General features: G+C 40.0%; 1 protein-coding gene across 1 annotated transcript in view; it reads left to right on the top strand.

Annotated features, from left to right (window-relative positions):
• The window catches only part of EHBP1 (EH domain binding protein 1), a 306,873-nt gene that overhangs the window by 113,004 nt on the left and 172,965 nt on the right, over positions 1-20,904 (top strand). Inside the window, exon 11 of the mRNA XM_042458024.1 lies at positions 20,337-20,526. Within this exon, the coding sequence (XP_042313958.1) occupies positions 20,337-20,526 (190 nt within the window). The remainder of the gene's footprint in view (positions 1-20,336; positions 20,527-20,904) is intronic.

Raw genomic sequence — 20,904 nt, forward strand, 5'->3', positions numbered from 1 at the left:
GGCCCCCCTCCCCCCCCCGACCCTCGGGACTCCAAACTAAGTACAGTGGGCCTTGTTATCCAGTGGGGTTTGGTTCCAGTCCCCTGTGGATAAGCAAATCCGTGGTCCCATGAAACGCTCCAAGTCCCCATTAAACATCCTGGCAGCGCCAAAATGGTGTCCTTCGTATATAAAAATGGAAAACCTTAAGGTTGCTATTCGGAACTTATATTCTTGTCTAAATATTTTCAAACTGTGATGTTTGAATCATGCAACACAAAAAATCGTGTGGATACGGAGGGGGCCGACTGTAGTTGTCACTCCTTTACGTGGGTATGGTATGGACAGCATGTTTGGTTGGTTGCTTAGATTTGTTCAGTTTTCTTTGTCCAACATTAGTCAGTTCCTTTTTAAAATATAGGAGAAAAATTCTGGACACCTTTAAATGCTGGTGGATGTACTATTGGTTCTGTTCTGTATAGTGACCAGTACTAACCCATGATGTGGCTTTGAAACTATGCACTGCAATTAAAAGGTCAATAGAAGATGTACTCTACTGTTTTTCTTTGCACAAATGGTTAGGCATTGAAACGGAAGGACAACTGCGTCTCTATTGCTTGCCACACACACACACGACGGCTTCTTATTGGGGTCCTGGGTTCGATGCCATGTTGGAATCTGTATAACTGCACTGATTTCAGTCGTCCTGTCTGGGTGGTTCTGTGAAATTGTTCCCTTGTGCTGGACACAATTCTGAGTAGGTTTCTCTGCACTTGATAGTTACTTAGGTCTTGAACATTGATTTCAGTACCATCCATTTATAAAGTTATCTTAGGCCTAGAACACGTTTGATGCTGACTTGATTGTGTAAAATGTTTATGATGATAAACATTTGGCCTTGTATAATGTACATTTGTTTATAGCATGGTCGTTGTGTTATAATGCAAATGACCTATGAATTAAAATGCAAAATCTGTTTATGTTGCTTTCTGTAGAGCAGTTATACAAGAAGACTTGCATCTTCAAAACCTAGAAGAACCCTTCTATGATTGATGATGATTATGATGATGAATACACCCCTTTAAAGAGGACGAAGCTGTTGAGTATGTAACCTTTGATGAGCCCGATCCTGAACCTGAGCTGGTAGCACCCATTGAAAGAATTCCCTCCTCTGCCAGCAAAAAAGAAAGAACATTCAGCCTGTGGAAATGAGCAAATTACCTCTTGCTGACACAGCAAAAAACATAGAAGGGAAGAATTTCGATGAGTAAGTATTAGATATATTCGATTTTTCTTGCAGAGTAACTCCTGTCTTGTTCGTTTGGTAGATCCACCAGTTGGGTAATTTTATATCTTGAGATTTGTTAAGTACGAATGTCTTACTAAGGACCACAGACCTGATTCATCGTAAAATATGATAGTTTAGTTGGTAGGCGGCTTGTATCTTGGGTGGTTTATTGTTTTTGTTTGGATATAAATGACGATTTCCTGTCCACGAGATGGAACTCTAAAGAAAGTAGAACTCCGCAAGAGTTAGGATGGGAACACCACACACTGTCATTGTTCAAAGTGTCACATCTTCTGGGCAGGTTTTTCATTTGGGCTAGTTTGCCTGCTTTGAATTGCTCTGAAGCCGGAGAAGTTGTTGAGGGCAGTTAATCATTAAATAGGAATGCGAATAGGTTCCCTATGGCTGGAAAAACCAAGGGTAGTGTTGGGTAGGGCAAAAAACCAAGGTGGTTTACAAGCCCCCCCCCACCCCCACCCCAAGAAACCGTGAAAAGAAGAAGAACAAAGAATATAGGTCCCAAGTAAAGGAAATCTCCTAAGGATTCTTCACAGTTGTGAGACAAGATTCTAGTCTCTCACAGATTCAAGTGGCTGAAAACAAATAATCAATTGTAAGATTTTATCCTTCCCTTACAAGATTTGTTGTGTGTGTCTTCAAATTATTTCCAATTTTGGCAACCCTAAGCTGTATCACAGGATTTTTTTCTGCAAGATTTGTTGTTGTTGCCTTCCACTGAGGCTCTACTGTATATCACCTACCCAAAGACTCCCAGTGAGTTTCTATGGGTTATCTCCTAGAGTCCTAGTCCAAACAACTATACCACATTCCTCTCTGAGTTTTGTTTGTGGTTGTGTGGCTCAAGTTGTTCTGACTTATGGCGACCCTGGAGCAAACCTACATGAAATCTTAGCAAGATTGTTCAGAGGAAGTTTGCCTTTGCCTTCCTCTGAGAGAGAAAGTGTGAGTGTGTCCAAGGTGACCCAGTGGGTTCCAGGGCTGAGCAGGTTTCAAAACCTCACCTCCAAAGTCTAGTCCAACACTCAAGCACTACACCAGTGTGGTTCTGAGATAATTCCAACTTTATCCCATTACAGAAGATTTGTAATACTGATCCTGAAGTCCAGTAGGGTGTTTCTCTGTTTTTCCATGGGTGAAATATTGGCACTAAAAGAAAGCAACATACTTCCTGATTTCTTCTCACTTTCTAATGAACATTGGCACGGAACTGGCCTTTTTCACCACTACCTCACACTGGGTAATTATTAATCTGATCACCCAACCCCAAGATCTCTGTCCCACTAATCACTACTAGTTCAGACGCTGGCAGTGTTTGTGTGAAGGTCAAAGTTTTTAAAAATGTTTGTCAATTCATTACCATCCACCCAGTCCGTTACATCCACCAAGATTTTTTGAGATTCCATTTTTCTGCTGTTATCACCGAGTAATTTGATGTCTCACTTGATCACCCCACTATTGCTTACATATCCAGTTCATTTATGAACAAGCTGAAAAGGCAACAATTACACAACACACACACACACACACACACAACACACACACAAAACAAATCCTTGGGGAGAGCACCACTTACTTCTCGTCATTTGATTTGCCCATTTATTTCTACTCTCCGGTCCAGTGTCTGTTCTCTTTTAATGAGAGCTTCGATTGTGGCTTGAATATCCAAATATACATCTCCTGGGTCACTTTATCAATACATGCTCATTGACACCTGTTATCTCTAAAGGTTTAGAGAGGTAAAGCTACGTTAACTTTGTAGAAGCCATGTGGATACTTAGCAAAGCTGTGGTGTTTTATATGCTTGATGCATGCTACAGCACTCGTCGCTGTATTACCATATATACTCAACTATAAGTTGAAAATTATGCCCCAAATGGACTACAAAATCATGGGTAGACTTATAGATGTGGCAATGAGTTTATGCTTATAAATTTCCTGAAATAATAAGTGCCCACCTTCCTCTGTAGCCTTGTAACAGCTCTCCTGTTGAAGCCCCAACGCTCTCTCCCTCTGTGTGTATGTCTTGTTTTTCTCTCAGCCTTCCCACGCAGCAGAGCTAACAGCTGCTGCTGAGTCAAAGGACACAACAATTGTATGCCCGGGATGGTCCCCCCATTTGCCTGGAAACCTAAGGTTGAAAGGCAAAGAGAGAGAAAAGTCTGGTCCTCCTTTTTGGTAACGCCTGATTCTTGGGGTCCTTGGGGTGGAGAGCAGAGAAAGAGTGAGGTTTGTTTTGCAAGCCCTGGATCCTTGGGGGTCCTTGGGGTGGAGAGCAGAGAAAGAGTGAGGTCTGTTTTGCAAGCCCGATCCTTGGGGGTTCTTGGGGTGGAGAAGCAGAGAAAGAGTAGGGTCTGTAGGAGCCCTGGTGGCGCATGGTTAAATGGCTGTCTGCAGCAGAGAAAGAGTGGGTGTGTCCTCCTTTTTTGCAAGCCCAGATCCTTGGGGGTCCTTGAGGTGGAGAGTAGAGAAATGTGGGGTCTGCCTCCTTTTTTCCAATCCCTGATCCTTGGGAGTCCTTGGGGTGGAGAGCAGAGAAAGAGTGGGTCTGTCCTCCTTTTTTTCCCAATCCCTGATCCTTGGGAGTCCTTGGGGTGGAGAGCAGAAAAGAATGGTGTCTCCCCCTGTTTTGCAAGCCCGATCCTTGAGAGTCCTTGGGGGGAAAGCATAGAAAGAGTGGAGTCTGTCCTCCTTTTTTGCAAGCCCTGATCCTTGGGAGTCTGGGATGAAAGGCAGAGAAAGAGTGGGGTCTGTCCTCCTTTTTGCAAGCCCTCATCCTTGAGAATGAAAGACAGAAAAGAGTGGGGGCTGTCCTCGTTTTTTGCAAGCTATGAGCCTTGGGAGTCCGGATGAAAGGCAGAGAAAGAGGGGGTCTGTCCTCCTTTTTGTAAGGAGAAGAGTGTTGGTTGTGTGTGTGTCCGAGGTTTGTTTCCCCTTTCCATGTTGAGACTGATGCTTGGGAGATTCCAGAGAGTTAGATATAGGAGGGAAGTGGTGCTTTGTTTCCCCCTTTAGATCTTTTGTAACATCCTCCAGTTTTTGACCCAGACTTATCCATGGGTCATATCAAAATCCATGATTTTGGATCCAAAAACTGCCCTCGACTTATACGAGAGCTGACTTAACATGAGTAGAATGGAACTGTCACGGTTAGATAGCAAGAATTCAGCAACTGGAAGCCTACAGGAATTCCTGTACACAGATATGTGTGTTGATCCCTTTAAAACAGACGTACAGAGACTGCTCATGAATATGTTTTTTGTCACATGAAGCATGTGCATACCTTACAGAGACAAGGCTAAATATTTCATCGTGGCTGGCAGGCCCTTTGCTGTGTAGGGAATGAGAATAGGCAACAGAGAAGGCACACCACACTATGTCAGGAGCTGCCTACCATGGTTAATTTTAATCTAGAATGGGATAGTTATTTTGTAGATGTAATTAGGAATAGTGTTATACCATTCTGAGGTGAAACGATGGTACATGCAGTAGGGTTTTTATTGCAGGGATTGTTGACACATTCTTGTGATGAAAGAGCAGAAGGAAGGGAGTAGTGCTTGGATGAGAACTACAAGATAAATTTTCTGGAATACAGGCAGAAGAAATAAGAAGTGTTGTTATGGAACTGAAAGAATAAGGTTGATTTGCTTTTGTAACAAATAGAAAGCCTGCCATGTGCTGAAATAGCAGGCTTTAATTATGCTTTGCTAGCACGTGTTTTAGTTCTGACAACAGACACTGTCTTGTTTTTGCTCCTCCTGAGACTAGACCCGGAGCAATGGATGCAAGCTACAGGAAAAAGACCACCTAACATTAGGAAGAACTTCTGACAGTAAGGGCTTTCAACAGTGGAACACACTCCTTCTCACAGTGTAGTGGACCGCCTTCCTTGGAGGTCTTTAAGCAGAGGCTGGATGGCCATCGGTTGGGGATGCTTTAACTGAGAGTTTCTGCATGGCAGGACGGATGGCCCTTGGGTCTCTTCCAACTCTGATTCTTAGGATTCTGTGACATCTGTAATATATCGCTAGTTGCTGACAACTAAGGTGTGTACATTGAAACCAGGATTTTTGAAGTGAAGGAGTCACGTGGACTGACACACTCTTACATGAATATCATCCATTAGCTCATGGCATAGGAGGAAATTAGTGTTTGTGCCTGACTATGGAAATTAATAAGAAAGGTTCTACTTTTGCATGCCTGGCCAGCCACAGTCTTTAAAGAAAGAAACAACAGCAGGACATCCACACAGCACACTCCACAGCACAGGCCCGGTACAGACAGGCGAAATGCGCTGTCCTTGAGCCAAATTAAGGTTTGGGAGTGCGCAGCAACCGCACGCTCCTGAACCCTAGCATATAAAGACGACCCCATCATGGCGGCCTCCTTCCACACGGGGCCACCATTGGACACAAGCGCCATGCAGCCTCCGGATATCGCTGGCAAGAATGGCATCATGGCGGAGCCCTTTCTTGTTTTGGCACTGCAAAAAAAGCCACTTAGGCAGCTTCTTTTTTGCAGCGTGTCAGTGCTGCGCATGCGGCTGCGCAGCACCAACCAGGGCAAAGACAGGTGGAGTGGAGCTTCCCATCTGTTGAGCTCCACAGATTCCTGAACTTCAGTTTCCAGCAACAAACTAGCCCCTTCTAAGAATGCATGAGGGATATCCCTCAGCAGCCAGCCTAAAGACCCAATCATATTTCCTGAACCGTACCAGAGAGCCCTTTTTCTTGTGGAGCAGCTCATGTGTTCACATTGAAGAGATTCTGGATCAAACTTTTGTTATATCTTTCACTAGAAGAAAGATAGGAAGGAACCCAACTCTTTTCCAGGCAAGCATTCTCTGAAGATGCCAGCCACAGTTTGCTGGCGAAACTCAGGAAAGAAACTCTTCTAGAACCTGGCAACATAGCCGAAAACCCCACAAAAAACTAGGAAGGCTTTGCTTGTAGGCACATTAACAAGTATGGTGATCCAAGGCCAAATCCAAACTGTGCTTAACAGTGGCTCCTCTTCAGCATGGAAAAAGTGACTAGTGGTGCCACAAGGTTCTGTCATGGGCCCAGTGCATTCAACATCTTTATCAATGACTTGAATCAAGGAATAGAGGGCATGCTGTATCAAATTTGCGGATGAAACCAAATTATGAGAGTAGCTAATACCCAGAGGACAGGATCTGAATTCAAATGACCTTAATAGGTTAGAAAGCTGGGCCAAAACAAAAAAAAATGAATTTTAATTACGGAGAAACGTAAGGTTCTGCACAGGTCTTTTTTATTGGGGGGAACAATGAAATGCATAATATAGAATTGGGGGGGCAGTGGCTTACAGCTACTAAAAAGGGTCTAGTCACAGTTGAACATAGTCAACAGTTGATGCGGAACAAAAAGTCTAATGCAGTTTAGCTACATCAATAAAATAGTGTCTAGATCAAGGGAAGTACAGCGCCACTCTATTCTGCTTTGTTAGGCTTCACTTGGAATACTATGTCTTCTGAGCTCACAGTTCAAAAAAGATGTCACAAGCTGGATCATGTTCAAAGGAGGGCCACCAAAACGGTGAAGGCCTGGAACTATGCCTTATAAGGAAAGACTTAGGGAGCTGGGTGTGTTTAGCCTGGAAAAACATTTAAAGGGTGATATAACCCTCTATAAGTATTTGAAGTGATGTGTCACATTGAGGATTATTATTATTATCATTAACCTTTATTTATAAAGCGCTTTATTTTAAAGGAGAGAGCAAGCTTGTTTTCTGCTGTTCCAGAGACTAGAACAGGAACAATGGATACAAGTTACAGGAAAAGAGATTCCACTTTAATATTAGAGGACTTCCTAAAGTAGAAATGTTCGACAGTGGAATGCAACCCTCGGGAGTGGTAAGTCTCCTTTGGGATCTTAAGCAGAGACTGGATGGCCATCTGTCAGGGATGCTTTGATTGTGGAGTTCCTGCATGGCAGGGGGATTTGAACTGGATGGCCCTTGAGATCTCTTCCAACTCTATGATTCTATGAAATTCTGTGTGGTCCACATAGCAGAATTATGCAAGACATCCCTGTTTCTGATACTGCTTCCATAGCAATTTGGTGGTTGGAATCAGGTTCAGACTGATTTGGAGCTAATCCAACGCAATTGGACTCTAATCCAAATTGTCATTTGGAAATTCTATTTTCCATGCTACCCACTATTCCAGGAGTTTCTTTTCTTTTCTTTTTTTTTAATGTATTATGGCTGCCTCTGTGAGGTTTACTATATCTGTGTCTCTAACAGATAGTACAGACACAAAATTAAATGTTCTGCAGAGAAGCTCAAACTTAACCTAAAAATCTGTAGCCAACGTGGGGTTAGTGGGGTTGGTAAGGTGATAAGGAATGTGTTCCTGCTTCATAAAATGACTACTAACCAACAAATAAAGACTGGAAGAATGGAACTGAATTGGGAAGGACTATTGAAGGTGGGTGGTAGGTTGAAGAGAAAAAAACCTAATGATAGGGAACATAAAACTATAACCAGGCACCAGCAGAGCTCTAGTTTTACTTTCTCCCACTAACAGTGAGGGGTTAGTATCATGATAACAAGGTGCCTGGCCCCTTTTACATTTCTCTACTGAGGCCAGCTGCACTGAGTGGGTCAGAGGAAGGTATCACTTCTCTACAGTTTTTGACAGTTTTACTATAGAGTAGCTCAGTTGAAAGTTCCTTAATCATCCATCCTGATTTTTAGAGACACCTCCCATTTTTCTTCCTCATTGGAACTGTTTTAAATTGTGCCTTCAGTATCTCCCATCTATCCTGAACTTTTAGTATTCCTGACCACAGAATCACCCCCAGTACTTCAGGAGATCAGCTCTCCTAAAGTTTAGAATGCGTGTCTGACTATGCCTGGCTTCTCCTTTCCTCTGTATAACAAATTCCAGGAGAACATGGTCACTTCCACCTAATGATCCAACCACTTACACCGCATTAACCAAGTCATCCCTGTTGGTTAAAAAAAGATCTAAAATAGCTGACCTCCTTGTTGCCTCTTCCACCTTTTGGACAATGAAAAAATCATCTTTGATGCAAGTGAGGAATTTGCTAGACTTTGAGGATTTGGCTGAGTTTGACTCCCAACAAATATCAGGATAGTTGAAGTCACCCATCACTACTACATCTCTCCTTTCTGAGTGTGTGGTCATCTGTTCTAGAAAGGTATCATCCAATTGCTCCATCTGACTTGGGGGGTCTGTAGTAGATTCCCACAATAACATCCCTGTTGTTTCCCTCCCCTTTAATTTTATCCAGACGCTCTCCACCTGGCTTCCAGTATTGATGTCCTGGATCTCTTCACTGATGTAAATATCCCTGACATATAATGCTGTTCCTCCTCCTTTCCTTTTGTCCTATTTCTCTTAAAAAGGTTATGCCCCTCCATTTCTACATTTCAATCATGAGACTCATCCCACCAGGTTTCAGTGATGCCTATTATATCATATTTGCTTTGTTGTACTAGGAATTATAGTTCATCTTGCTTATTTCCCATGCTCTGTGCATTAGTGTAGAGACATCGAAGACCATGTGTCCCCTTTACTTGCTGCCTGTGCACACAGCATTTCAGGCAGTATGACAAAAGAGTTGGATCAATGCTACAGAATATTAGTCTGTTGTATGTCATATTGCCACTAGAATTTATTTGTGTTGAAAGGCTTCTATCTATCCTGTTATTCCCCATAAGGCATCTGAAGTTTTCGCCCCCACCACTCCTGCAGTTATATTAATGAGTTGAATCTATCCTAGTTTAAAATTTGTCCCTGTAGAATTGAAGATAATGTTTCAGTTCCAGATAGAATTTGGAATACTGTTTAATTTGTGAAAACATCTCAGGAAGAAAGGAAAAAGTGGGAAACATGGAGACTAAATGTTGATTGTTTTTAAGGCTGAATGTTTAATAATTGTCAGAATCTGGCATATTCTGTCATAACATGGTTTTTGTGATATATAAGCATGTTTAGCTGGGTGTTACAGAGTTTTAGCTATGCAGAAGAAGTATATGAATGTAAAGAATACATTGGGATATGGTGAGAATGATGGGAGGCATAATACTAGTGAAAATAATTTGTGGTGGTTCAAAGGGATGCTCATTTCCCTGATGCACCAATGTGCAGATATGTCAGGGAGGAAATTTCTCAAAATCAGGTGGTGGGAAACAGAAAGTAGAGATGAGACCAGGATAGTATTGGGAGCTGGGCAAATGAGGGTGATATGGAAAAAAGGGTTGGTATGTTTTCATTAGTAAACAAATTAAGATGAAGCCCCCAGCACTTTGGGGTAGGACATTATTAATGTTATATCCGTGTTTGTGGATGATGATACTTCTGTCTGCAGGTGTTTTCCTGCTAATACCTTTGAATAAAGTTTGAAAGTTTGAATAAAGTTTTACTGTTTGCAATACAGAAGACCTATTTACTGATCTCCTGGGAGATAAAGCAATTCTTGACAATAATATATTTTTGGTGAACGTTCATACTCTCTAAACAGATAGAAGAGCCAAACAAGGCCTGTTCAGTTCATCTGATTCTCTTACCAGCTATACAGAATATGGTGGTTTGGCAAAAGCAATTAGACCAGTGATTCCAAAACTTTGTTCCTCTAGGTATTTTGGACTTCAGCTTCCAGAACCCTCAGCCATCTTGGCCAACAGTCAGGAATTCTGGGAACTGGTGTCCAAAACATCTGGAGGACTAAAGTTTGTGAATCACTGGATTAGACCAATAAAAGACTATCAGTAAGGATAACACAAAAGCTGTGTAGGAATCCTTTCCCCAAAATGTCACCAGTGGGTTTTCTATATGAAACTTTGAAAATATATAAACATTAGGTAATTTTTCTATTTTGCTATTATATATTTCTTCATTTTATAATTGCCAACTCTCCATTCAGAGATCTACTATGTGGCAAGTTGCAATGAAATGAAATACTAAAGTTTTAGAGGAAATTAGTGGATTGCATATAAAATTTCATTGTTTGATTTTTCTAATATTTGTACAAGAAGACAAGAATCATTGCATTCATCAGAAGTAATTAACATATAATTTATGGCAAATTTACTTTTATTATGTCTAAATCAGTTGATTCTAATCTTTTCAATCTCTTTTCACAGAAGTCTCTCCATTTCTCTTATCATTTTCATCATGCGTCTCTGGATCATCCTATTTTTCCTCCTGTATGTCTGTTTTAAGATGGGGTGACCAGCCTTGTTCACAGTATTCAAGATGAGGGAAACCTCTATGGTTTATGAGATGACACTCTCACCCTTTCAGTACTTTCTAATTCAGTCATTGTGCATGCATTCATTTTGCATGTATAGCTGGCTGTTCTTGACTATTAAACAGAAAAGAATTAAAGAAAGTTGTTTGGGGAAACAGTAGTTCTGAAGAATGCTTTTATTTACACTTCTTTTAATCTTAAAGGTTGCTAGTCTTCTTTTTTAACACATTAATCAAATAATGGATTTAAGCATGATCCAGAACATTCAACTGATCACCTGGAGTGTATGCTTGTGGCTTCAGTAATGACTCCTAAGTAATGTGTTCTGGATCGGAGCCCTTGTCTGCTTCCTGGAATAACTTCCTAAACAGCTTTTAAATTTCCAGTTTTCATATCTGTTATCTACCCAGCTCCTTCTTGTCGTATTTACTGTGTCAGGTGTCAATCCAAACCAAGTTGCTTTGCACTTCAACACAAAAACCTTTTGATGAGTATTCTGTTGTTAACAGGTTCATTTCTCTCAGAAGTGAGAACATTTGAATATTTGACATGTAGAAGAAATGGAAAAGGGGTGAAATCACCGAAGAGGACTTCAAACAAATAACTAGCATGTGTAGTGAAACATCAGAAAAGCTAAAGTGCAGAATGAGCTTAGGCTTGCTAGAGAGGTTAAGAGGAATAAGAAGGGCTTTTTTGCTTATGTTAATAGAAGAAGGAGGAAATGGTAGGGACATTTCAGGAAGAAGATAGTGTAATGCTAACAGGGAACAGAGAGAAAGCAGAACTACTCAACAACTTCTTTGCCCAGTCTTCTCACAGAAGGAAAAGGGTTCTCAACCTGAAGAAAATGGAGCAGAGGAAATGTAGGAAAATGCAGCGCAGAATAAGTAAAGAGATAGTACAGGTATACCTGGTTAATCTTAATAAATTCAACTCTCCAGGACCAAATGAACTACATCCAAAAGGGATTAGAAGAAGTAATCTCAGAGCCACTGTCAATAATCTTGAGAATTCTTGGAGAACAGGAGAAATCCCTGCAGACTGAAGGAGGTCAAATGTTGTCCCTATCTTAAAAAGGGGGGGGGGGGGGGACAATTACCACCCATTTTGCTTGACATCAGTATCAGAAAAGATACTTGAGCAGATCATTAAACAGAGAGTCTGTAAGCATTTAGAAGGGAATGCCAAAATAACCAAAAGTCTACATGGGTTTCCCAGAAACAAATCATGCCAGGCTAATCTTATCTCTCTCTTTTTTTCTTTGTGATACAATTACCAGCTTGGTAGCTGAAGAGAATGCTGTGGATGTAGCATATCTTGATTTCAGTAAGGCCTTCGACAAGGTCCTCCACAATATTCTTGCAAACAAGCTAGTAAAATGTGGGCTAGACAATGCTACTGTTAGATGGATTTGTAATGGGTCAAACCCAGAGAGTGCTCTTCATCCTGGAGAGAAGTGACTAGGAGAGTGTCACAAGGTTCTGTCCTGGGCCCAGTGCTTATTCAACATTTTTATCAATGACTTGGATGAAGGAATAGAGGGCATGCTTATTAAATTTGCAGATGACACCAAATTAGTAGGAGTAGGTAATTGCCCAGAGGAGATTATCAAAATTCAAATTGACCTTAATAGATTAGAAAGCTGGAACAAAACTAATTAAATGAATTTAAACATGGAGAAATATAAGGTTTTGAACTTAGGAAGAAAAATGAAATGCATAGATATAGAAGGAAGAAAAATGAAATGCATAGATATAGAATGGGGGACACCTGGCTTGACAATAGTACACGTGAAAGGGATCTAGGTGACCTAGTAGACCACAAATTGAACGTGAGTCAACAGTGTGATGCGGCAGCTAAAAAAGCCAGTACAATTCTAGACTGCATCAATATGACTATATTGTCTGGACTGAGGAAATTAATAGTACCAGTCTATTCAGCTTTGGTCAGGCCTCATCTGGAATACCATGTCCAGTTCTGGGCACCACAATTCAAAAAAAGAAGCTTTTTGAGAAGATGGAGCATATCCAGAGGAGGGCGACTAAAATGGTGAAAGTTCTGGAAACCATGCCCTATGAGGAGAGTCTTAGGGAGCTGGTTTATCCTAGAAAAGAAAAGGTTTAAGATATGATATCCCTGTTCAGATATTTGAAGGGATGTCATGTTGAGGATGGAGCAAGCTTGTTTTCTGCTGCTTCAGAGACTAGGATCCAGAACAATGGATTGAAACTAAAGGAGAAGAGATTCCACCTAAACATTAGGAAGAACTTCCTGACAGTAAGAGCTGTTCAGCAGCAGAATATGCTTCCTAAACAGAGGCTGGATGGCCAACTGTTGGGAGTGCTATGATTGTGCATTCCTTCATGGCAGGGAATTGGACTGGATGGTCCCTGTGTAAGGTTGCCATATCCCAATTTTGGATGGTACATTCACAAGTTTGGGGTGTCTCATCCGGACCCATCCCACCTCATCCTTCAGCCTACATGCTCCTCCTTCTTTGGGCCTCCTCCTCCGACCCGCTGCCACCGCCTCAATCGACAAAAAACACAACCAGACGTCCCGCTCCCTCCTGGCCTCCTAACCAATCAGGGAGGCTTCTGACTGGAAGAAGAGGCAGGACTTCCAGCCACAAATGCCGCTAGGGCTTGTAATCGCCATCAGTTTCCTCTTGCAAGGCCGGGAAGGGGCAGGATGTCCAACTACCGCATCCCGGTTTTGTGGAAGACAGTTATGACAAACCTACCCTTGTGGTCTCTTCCAAATCTATAATTGATTCTGTGAAGATTCCATGGCATCATAGCCCCACATTCAGTTAATGATAGAACCTTTACTGCTACTCCCCAACATTTTCTGGTGTGTCACAATAGTATAGCTGATAATATAGAGGATATAGAGAAGCAGATTTGCTCTGTGGTATTGTTTTTAATAGCTGAACTGCTAAATCTTTGTCCAGTGTATTGGCTTCTAGTAGGAGATGAGGAAAGAAAAGTTCGGCAATTCAGCCACATCAGCTTTTATAAACAGTATTTGTTAAATCTCTTTTCTGTGCTGAAAAAGTAGTCACACCAAATTAGACAATATAGCAAGGTCCAACCTAATGTAAGAAAGATGCAGCTGCCAGCTAGTTTTTCTACAGGTGAACTAGGTGAACTGTCACCCTGGTCAGAGTTCCACCTCTGTAGAAAGTAAAAGCAAAATAAAAATAAAAACATTCTTTCAGCCTGTTCGACACAGCTGATAAATCCAAATCATGGATTGGATGCCAACGTTCCTTTTGCTAGCAGAAAATGTCTTCCATTCTCACATAAGGGGGCACAGTTTCCACCAATACCCCACTATATTGGCAGTCCACTGCACTGTGTTATAAGATTTTTACCCCAGGTCATCAGCCTTTAGGATTACATGCTGAACCAAGAAGGGAACACAAAAAGCCCTATAGTACGAGTAGGATACCATGCACCACTTCCTCAATCCAGCTCAGTGTCTAATTAAAATTATTCCTTCCAACAATACCTAATTACTGTTTCTCTCATTTCCATCTGTCTCCTGTTTCTAATTTAAAACTAGTAAAAAGCCTACTATATTCTTAAATTCAGTCTTCTTGCAGGTATGCTCAGAATTCAGGATGGGAGAGGAGGAACTTTTTTATAGTAAGAGCATACAGTACAACGCGCCCTTTGCTTACGTGGGGGGATCCATTCCAGACCCCCCCCTGCGTAAGCCAAAAAATGCGTATGCTCAAGCCCCATTCACTCGAATGGAACTCGTGCATGTGGCGGAGGCGTGGCGGCATCATGCTTGCCATGGGCACGTGCCCCATTCATTCGAATGGGACGCGACGCCCCGCACAGCTCTACACAGGTTTGAGCATATGCTCAAATCTGCGTATGACATGGGCACACTGTAATTTAAACATTCTTGAAATAGTTAATTGTACATTTTGAGGATCTTCTTCAGATACTGTATATACTCATGTATAAGTCTAGAAATTTAGTAAAAAATTCAAATAAAAAACGTGCATGGTCTTAATCCACTGGTCAATATAAGTACGCTTATCTAAAAATGGAACTATCCCTTTTTCTGAGTAGAGAGGTGAAAGGCAAGAGCTTAGTCCATCCTGGGAGACCCTGAAAGAAGCACTGAACCCTTATACTCTGCGTGTTGCCACTTATGGCCTTTTTGAATGCCTGGGTAATAAAATGATGGCAGTAGCAGCAATTTGGTACTTCCCATCAAAAGAGTGCTGAGAGAGTAGATAGAATTGTTGCTTCTTTTAGGTTCTCTCAGGATGGAGTAAACAGTTGCCTTTCAACACTCTACTCAGAGAAGGGGGTGGTTACTTTTTGATAGATATTAATACTTTACTTTTCAGTCTGGGCTTTACATTTTAACCCCATGCACACCTGGTCACCTTCCCCACACATTGCGCAGCCACCATTTGTCATAGTTCCCTCTTCATCCATCAAGTCTTTAGGGTGAACTCAAATATTTATGCTGCCGGAATTTTGTAAGTTCTCTAGCATCATTTTCCTTTGCTTTGTCCTTTACATCCTTGTTACATGTCCTTAAGTTTTACTCTCAACTTATCCATGGGTCATATAAAAATCCTTAATTTTGACCTCTAATTCTGTTCTCAATTTATGCATGAGATTGACTTATGTGTGAGTATATACAGTAGGTCATGGCCTTGTGATTCCAAGATATATGTGCTTTATGGTTTGCTTATCTAATTTTATGGTGAGTTCGTGAAGATTTTACTATAAGAATACAAAGAATTAATGTCTTAAAATCAATTCACCTTCAACAACTCAGTACTTGTCTATTACTATTCAGTAAGTATAGAATATTCTTGCTATTCAGTGCTAAATTTACAGTATCTCTTCATACTGTGGTAGAACTAAGAGTTGGTTTATATATTCTGAACATCAAATTATATGATCCTGTGAGGACTCTATTAGTACAGAATGCAAGTGAGAGAAATAAATGTTTCATATGCATGTGCCATATTAAAGAGCACATTTAAAAGATTCCAAAACACAAACACGTAGAATTCTAGGCTAAGGATGATGGGGTAAAGGATGCTGCATGATGGGGGGAGCTCCCATCACTAGTCCCAGCTTCTGCCAACCTAGTAGTTCAAAAGCATGCAAATGCAAGTAGATAAATAGGTACCACTTCAGTGGGAAGGTAAACAGCATTCTGTGCAATCATGCTGGCCACATGACCACAGAGTAGTCTCTGACAACGCTGGCTCTTCAGCTTAGTAACGGAGATAAGCATCGCCCCTTATGGTCAGACATGACTTGACAACCTTGTCTATGGGGAATACCTTTACCTTTACCTAGACTAATTTCCCCTAAAATAATCTCCCCACTGGTAAAGATGATAGGATAACTATTTATTCATTTGGCTCACTTACCTGTGTTCTAAAGTGGAACTGCATCATATGCCTTTTCTTAATGTGTAGATCAAACCTAAATGTCTGGATATAATGAAACATCTTTAGGGGCCTTTTTGCAAACTGGCTGGTGAAAAAAAAAGAAAAAGAAAATAAGATGAGATTAATTTGTATCATAGTTTTTTGTGGGTTTTTCAGGCTGTGTGACCATGTTCTAGCAGAGTTTCTTCCTGACGTTTCACCAGCATTGTCAGGCTGGCATATTCAGAGAATGTTTGCCTGGAAAGGACTTGACTATATATATTGTGTGACCTGGAAAGGCAGAAGTGATTTGTATGTATATTGTTTGTTGCTAATGGCAGGCCTTAGGGTGTGAGGGTCTGCACAAGAGGATTAATGTCTGCTTGTTAGTGCTCATTGTCAGGAAACGTCAGGAAGAAACTCTGCTAGAACATGGCCACATAGCTCGAAAAACCCACAAAAAACTATGGATGCCGGCCATGAAAGCCTTCGACTTCTAATTTGTATCACTTTTTAAAATGCAGCATTTGTGCTAAAGTACTCTGGGTGGGTGTGTACATGTATGGTATGACTTATTTAATAAATCTAATTTGGTCAAACATTGTAAAGAATTGCAAATACTTATCTTAAACAAATATTCCCACCAAAATGTCCTTTCTTACTCCAAAGAACCCATGACAGCTTAATGCTATCTGTGGGAAATTGTCAGCATATATTGATTCTCTCATTCCAAGGCTGTAGAGGGTCAGGTAATTTGTTATCAAAACATACTATTTCTTAAATATTCCTTGCCCCCAGAAGTAACTTGTAAAACAACAACAACACATTTTGACCTCCCATATATAGATACTGTCCTTGTTCTTCTCTTTTTCACCATCTTTATATTCACCTTCCTTTGAACTCCCTTAATGTTTAAAGAAAGCTCAACAAGATTGTCAGCAAAATTAAATGATTGACAGGCACTCTTGAGTCTTCTGTTCCAAATTGAATACTGTTCTTTTTCCATCTTTGCTTTCTTTACTATATGTCTCTTTTGTTTATTTTGACATCACTCTAAGCTTTGGTTTTGTTTATGTTTATGCTTTTGATGGGTGCTGATGTGAGAACACCTCAAAGGTGACTTCACCTAGTTATTTTAATCTTGGTTTCTCCTTTCATCCATTTATCTACATCTGCATCTTCTCTCTATTAAAATAATGGCAATCTCATTGCAAACTGTTTTGTAAGTTAGAATGAGCCTTGAATTCGCTTTAAGGCTCTTTTTTTCCTTTCTCAAAGTTTCAATCAAATAATTAGTTAGCAAACTTGGCTCTTTGGGGGGCACTTTTGAATTCTTTCAGTGAGTTCCTCCTATCTAAAAAAAATAAAAGAATGTTTGAAGATGGAGTGGGATGATGATAAATGTGTTAACATTGAAAAATACTTGTTTGTTTATATTCTGCCTTTCTAGCTCACAAACTGAGCCACTCACTGCAGCTTACCAACCAAATTAAAACAAATCATTAAAGTAACACACACAGCAGAGAAAATCAATACAAACCCAACAAATTATACAAATGAAAGGAGAAAACAGCAGGAAAATCATTGAATCTGCAGGCCAAAGCCTTTCCTGAATAAGAATGTATTCAACAGAAAGCTGTATGCCATCCCTGAGGGGCACTTGGGCAGAGAATTCCACAAAATAGAATTATGTCAAGAAAGTAGAGCAATGCATCTAGAATAATGAGAACTGTTCAAATTTTCAAAAGAATAAGTGGAACTAGAATTTCAAGCCCAGTATAATAGTGGCCTAAATCCAAATAATAAATCCTGGTTAGAGTAGACACATTGGCAAAATGACAAATTTGGTAAGTCAGCATTTTTAAGTTACATTGATTCACTGAGCCTGCTCTAATTGGGACGAACAGTAACATTTAGGACATAGATTGTTTTAGAAGTCTGTATAGACAATAGTGAGATTTGGCTATACATGTTCTTCTCTGTTAGAGATATACTTTGATTCTGAGAGAACTTTTAAACCATTCTCTGTAGATAGAGGAATAGGATATAAATGTGCCTTAATGAACGATCTAGTGAAGCCTTCTGCAAAAATAAGATCTCTACCATCACAGGACAGTGTGGTGAGGACATGGAAGAGCCTTCGCAGTGGCTGCTCCATGGCTGTGGAATTCCCTCCCCCAGAAGGTTCAGTTGGCCCCCTCACTTCTCTTTTTCCACTTACAGGCAAAGACCCTTTTTCTTTAGACAGGTCTTTGGTTCTTAATACATATAGCAGAGAGTCTTTTAATGTCGGCCTCATTCCCACTTTAAAAAAAAAAGCGGTTTGCAATCCAAACTGATAGATCGATTCGACAGCGGAGCATGGTTCCCACTACATTTGCCCTGATCGCATTTTTTCCCTGTAAAATAACCCACTTGTGGTTCACATTCACTAATGAATCAGTTCAAAACGGATGTATTTCAGCCAGCCAAAGGGCAAATTTAAATAGATTCCAATCTGCATCTGGTTCATACTTGCGCAGAATCGATTTATCCAAAAAGACGTGGGTTAAATGGGTCTAATGCATGCCCCCTCTCTTTGCTTCAAGTGGAAACCAGGGGCATTTGAACTGGTTCAAAACTATTTGCAATCTGGTTTAAAAGGTAGTGGGAATCAGGCTATGGTGTGCTATGCTTTTATCTTTTTATTATTTTAAATGTGTTTTAAATTGTTTTAACTTAATGCTTTTATTATATTTTTTATTTAATTATTTTAAACTTTTGTATAATAAAATTTGAGCTTTATTATCATTTGTTGTAAGCCACATTGAGTCCCATATCAGGAGAAAAGGGGGAATATAAATTTAAATAAATAAATAGCCATATGTTTTCATTTACCCTTTGCTCCTCTGCCCTGTTCTAACTTCTCTGAGGTTTCTGAATGTCTGCAACCCAGATTTGTAGAGCTGGTTCTGAGGCCTGCGGGAAGGAAGGAAGAACACATGAAAATCAACTTTCCCCATCCTGCTTGTGGATGCTTCTGCTGGATCAAAAGCCCTTCTGTAAATGGAAGGAGAACTTTGGATCCACGCATGCCAGATTCTAGTTCATATCTTCAAATAAGAATTCAAACTAATAGACATAATGAGATTTGTGAGATTTCAGCAGTCAGATTCTTAGATCCAACCCATTTTTTTTTTATTCAGGTCAGCTTACAAATTATTATTCTACATTGTACCTGTGTCAACTGCATTTTGCTTTGACTTATATTGTGAGACCACAAGGGTCTCATCTTGTTAGAAAAGTAGGGTACTGTATATTAATTAAAGAAAAAGAGAGAGAAGAGAGAGAGAAATTCAAATGTACAGAAAGCACAAGCATGTTTTTTGCTGGATTATACCCATGAAGATGTGGATTTTAAAATATGACACAATGTATACATTTTCCCTTTCAAATATCAAACTTAAATAGAATTAGGTGTGAATGGTTGATGGAGACAGACAGGCTGGCAGTGTCATTTTATTTTTTTTTAAATTCCATGCGTTTTAACAACCTGATCTGTTGTATTTTGGAAAGTCATATGTACTTTGGACTCAAAAAGGATACACATGGTTTATGTCAGTCTCATTGGCACAGTCAGCACTTTGCTCTTGCAGACTTTGTCTGCTCCAACTGGTAAGAATGTAGGGAGTCTGAAGATCTCAAAAATCATCCCAACACATAGGCTTTACATCTTGAACCATGCAATTAAAAATTAGTCATTAGTAAGAGGCAAAAGATTTATACGATCTGAAGAGAAAACAGTCATTAAAAACTGGATCAAAAGGAGTAATTAATGTGCATTTATTTAAGTCTATTGTAGTGCAGACCAAAACATGATTGCAAATAAATTCAATTTCTTTAAAATCTCAGCATTGTTTCAACTGCAATCATATTCCTATATCACTGGTAGTAAGTCCCACTAAACTATGGATTACAGCATTTTACTGTACTCATCAGTTTGTTCATCTTCCATTAACTTTTTATTATGTAAAGAAATGGAGGTGTGGGTTTGGGAAATTTATGTTTTATTTCAGTACATATAAAATAAATATTGAAATAAAGCATATATAAGAATCAAAAAGAATTGAACCTTCTTAATCCATGATTCATGTGAGACTTTTGTAGCTCTGTTAAGGGATTTTACTGACCATAAACCTTTTAGCTCTGTACATTCTTTTTGGTTAGTTCTGTGCACACTTCACTCATCAGTTAATATTTTTTAGGGGGAGGGAGGCCCAGCAACACAATGAGTAGTGCTTTTGTTTTTGTTTTTTCCTGTATCCACTATTTTTTGCAAAAAGATTACTTTTAAAAATTGCATTGAAGATACAGAGACAGCAAAGAAATAAGTTTCCCTTCTTTCAATTAGATCAAACCCATTTTATGAACCAAAATCAAGTGCTGCTTTAAATAATCAAGTTACTTCACTACAAGAAATGGAAAGGAAGATGAAAAGAAAAGCTCCTGAGCCACCAGTCCCCTCACCAAAGACAGAAAGGGAAACAAGTGAGAACACGTCCGCTTTTCATGCAATGAAAGATCTTTCTTCTTCTCCCAAGGTATGTAGCTACCATGTGACCACTATTTGCAAATGTTTGTTAAAAGCTGAAATCATTCTTCTTGTATCACATATATTGGCATAATAACCTGTTAAAGCATATGTGGAATTTGTTTGGCCACACAGTTGACTCTTATCTTCAGTTGCTTCATGCTGCAAGGACAGAGACAGTTTTAACAACTTGTACAGGGGAAATGACTAGAGCTAAAGTTGCTCCCAAGCAGTGCTTGAAGAGGTGTGTGAGCCATTGATGAATATTCTGAAATCTGCACTCCAGAAGTCACTGGATTTCCTACAGTGAGAACACGGCTTGTTCACTAGCACATTGTCCAATCGAGGAATGCCCCTCTAAGCAAACAAAGGGGTTATTTATAGAATC

This window comes from Sceloporus undulatus, chromosome 1, assembly GCF_019175285.1.
Source record: "Sceloporus undulatus isolate JIND9_A2432 ecotype Alabama chromosome 1, SceUnd_v1.1, whole genome shotgun sequence".
NCBI classification, from domain to species: domain Eukaryota; kingdom Metazoa; phylum Chordata; class Lepidosauria; order Squamata; family Phrynosomatidae; genus Sceloporus; species Sceloporus undulatus.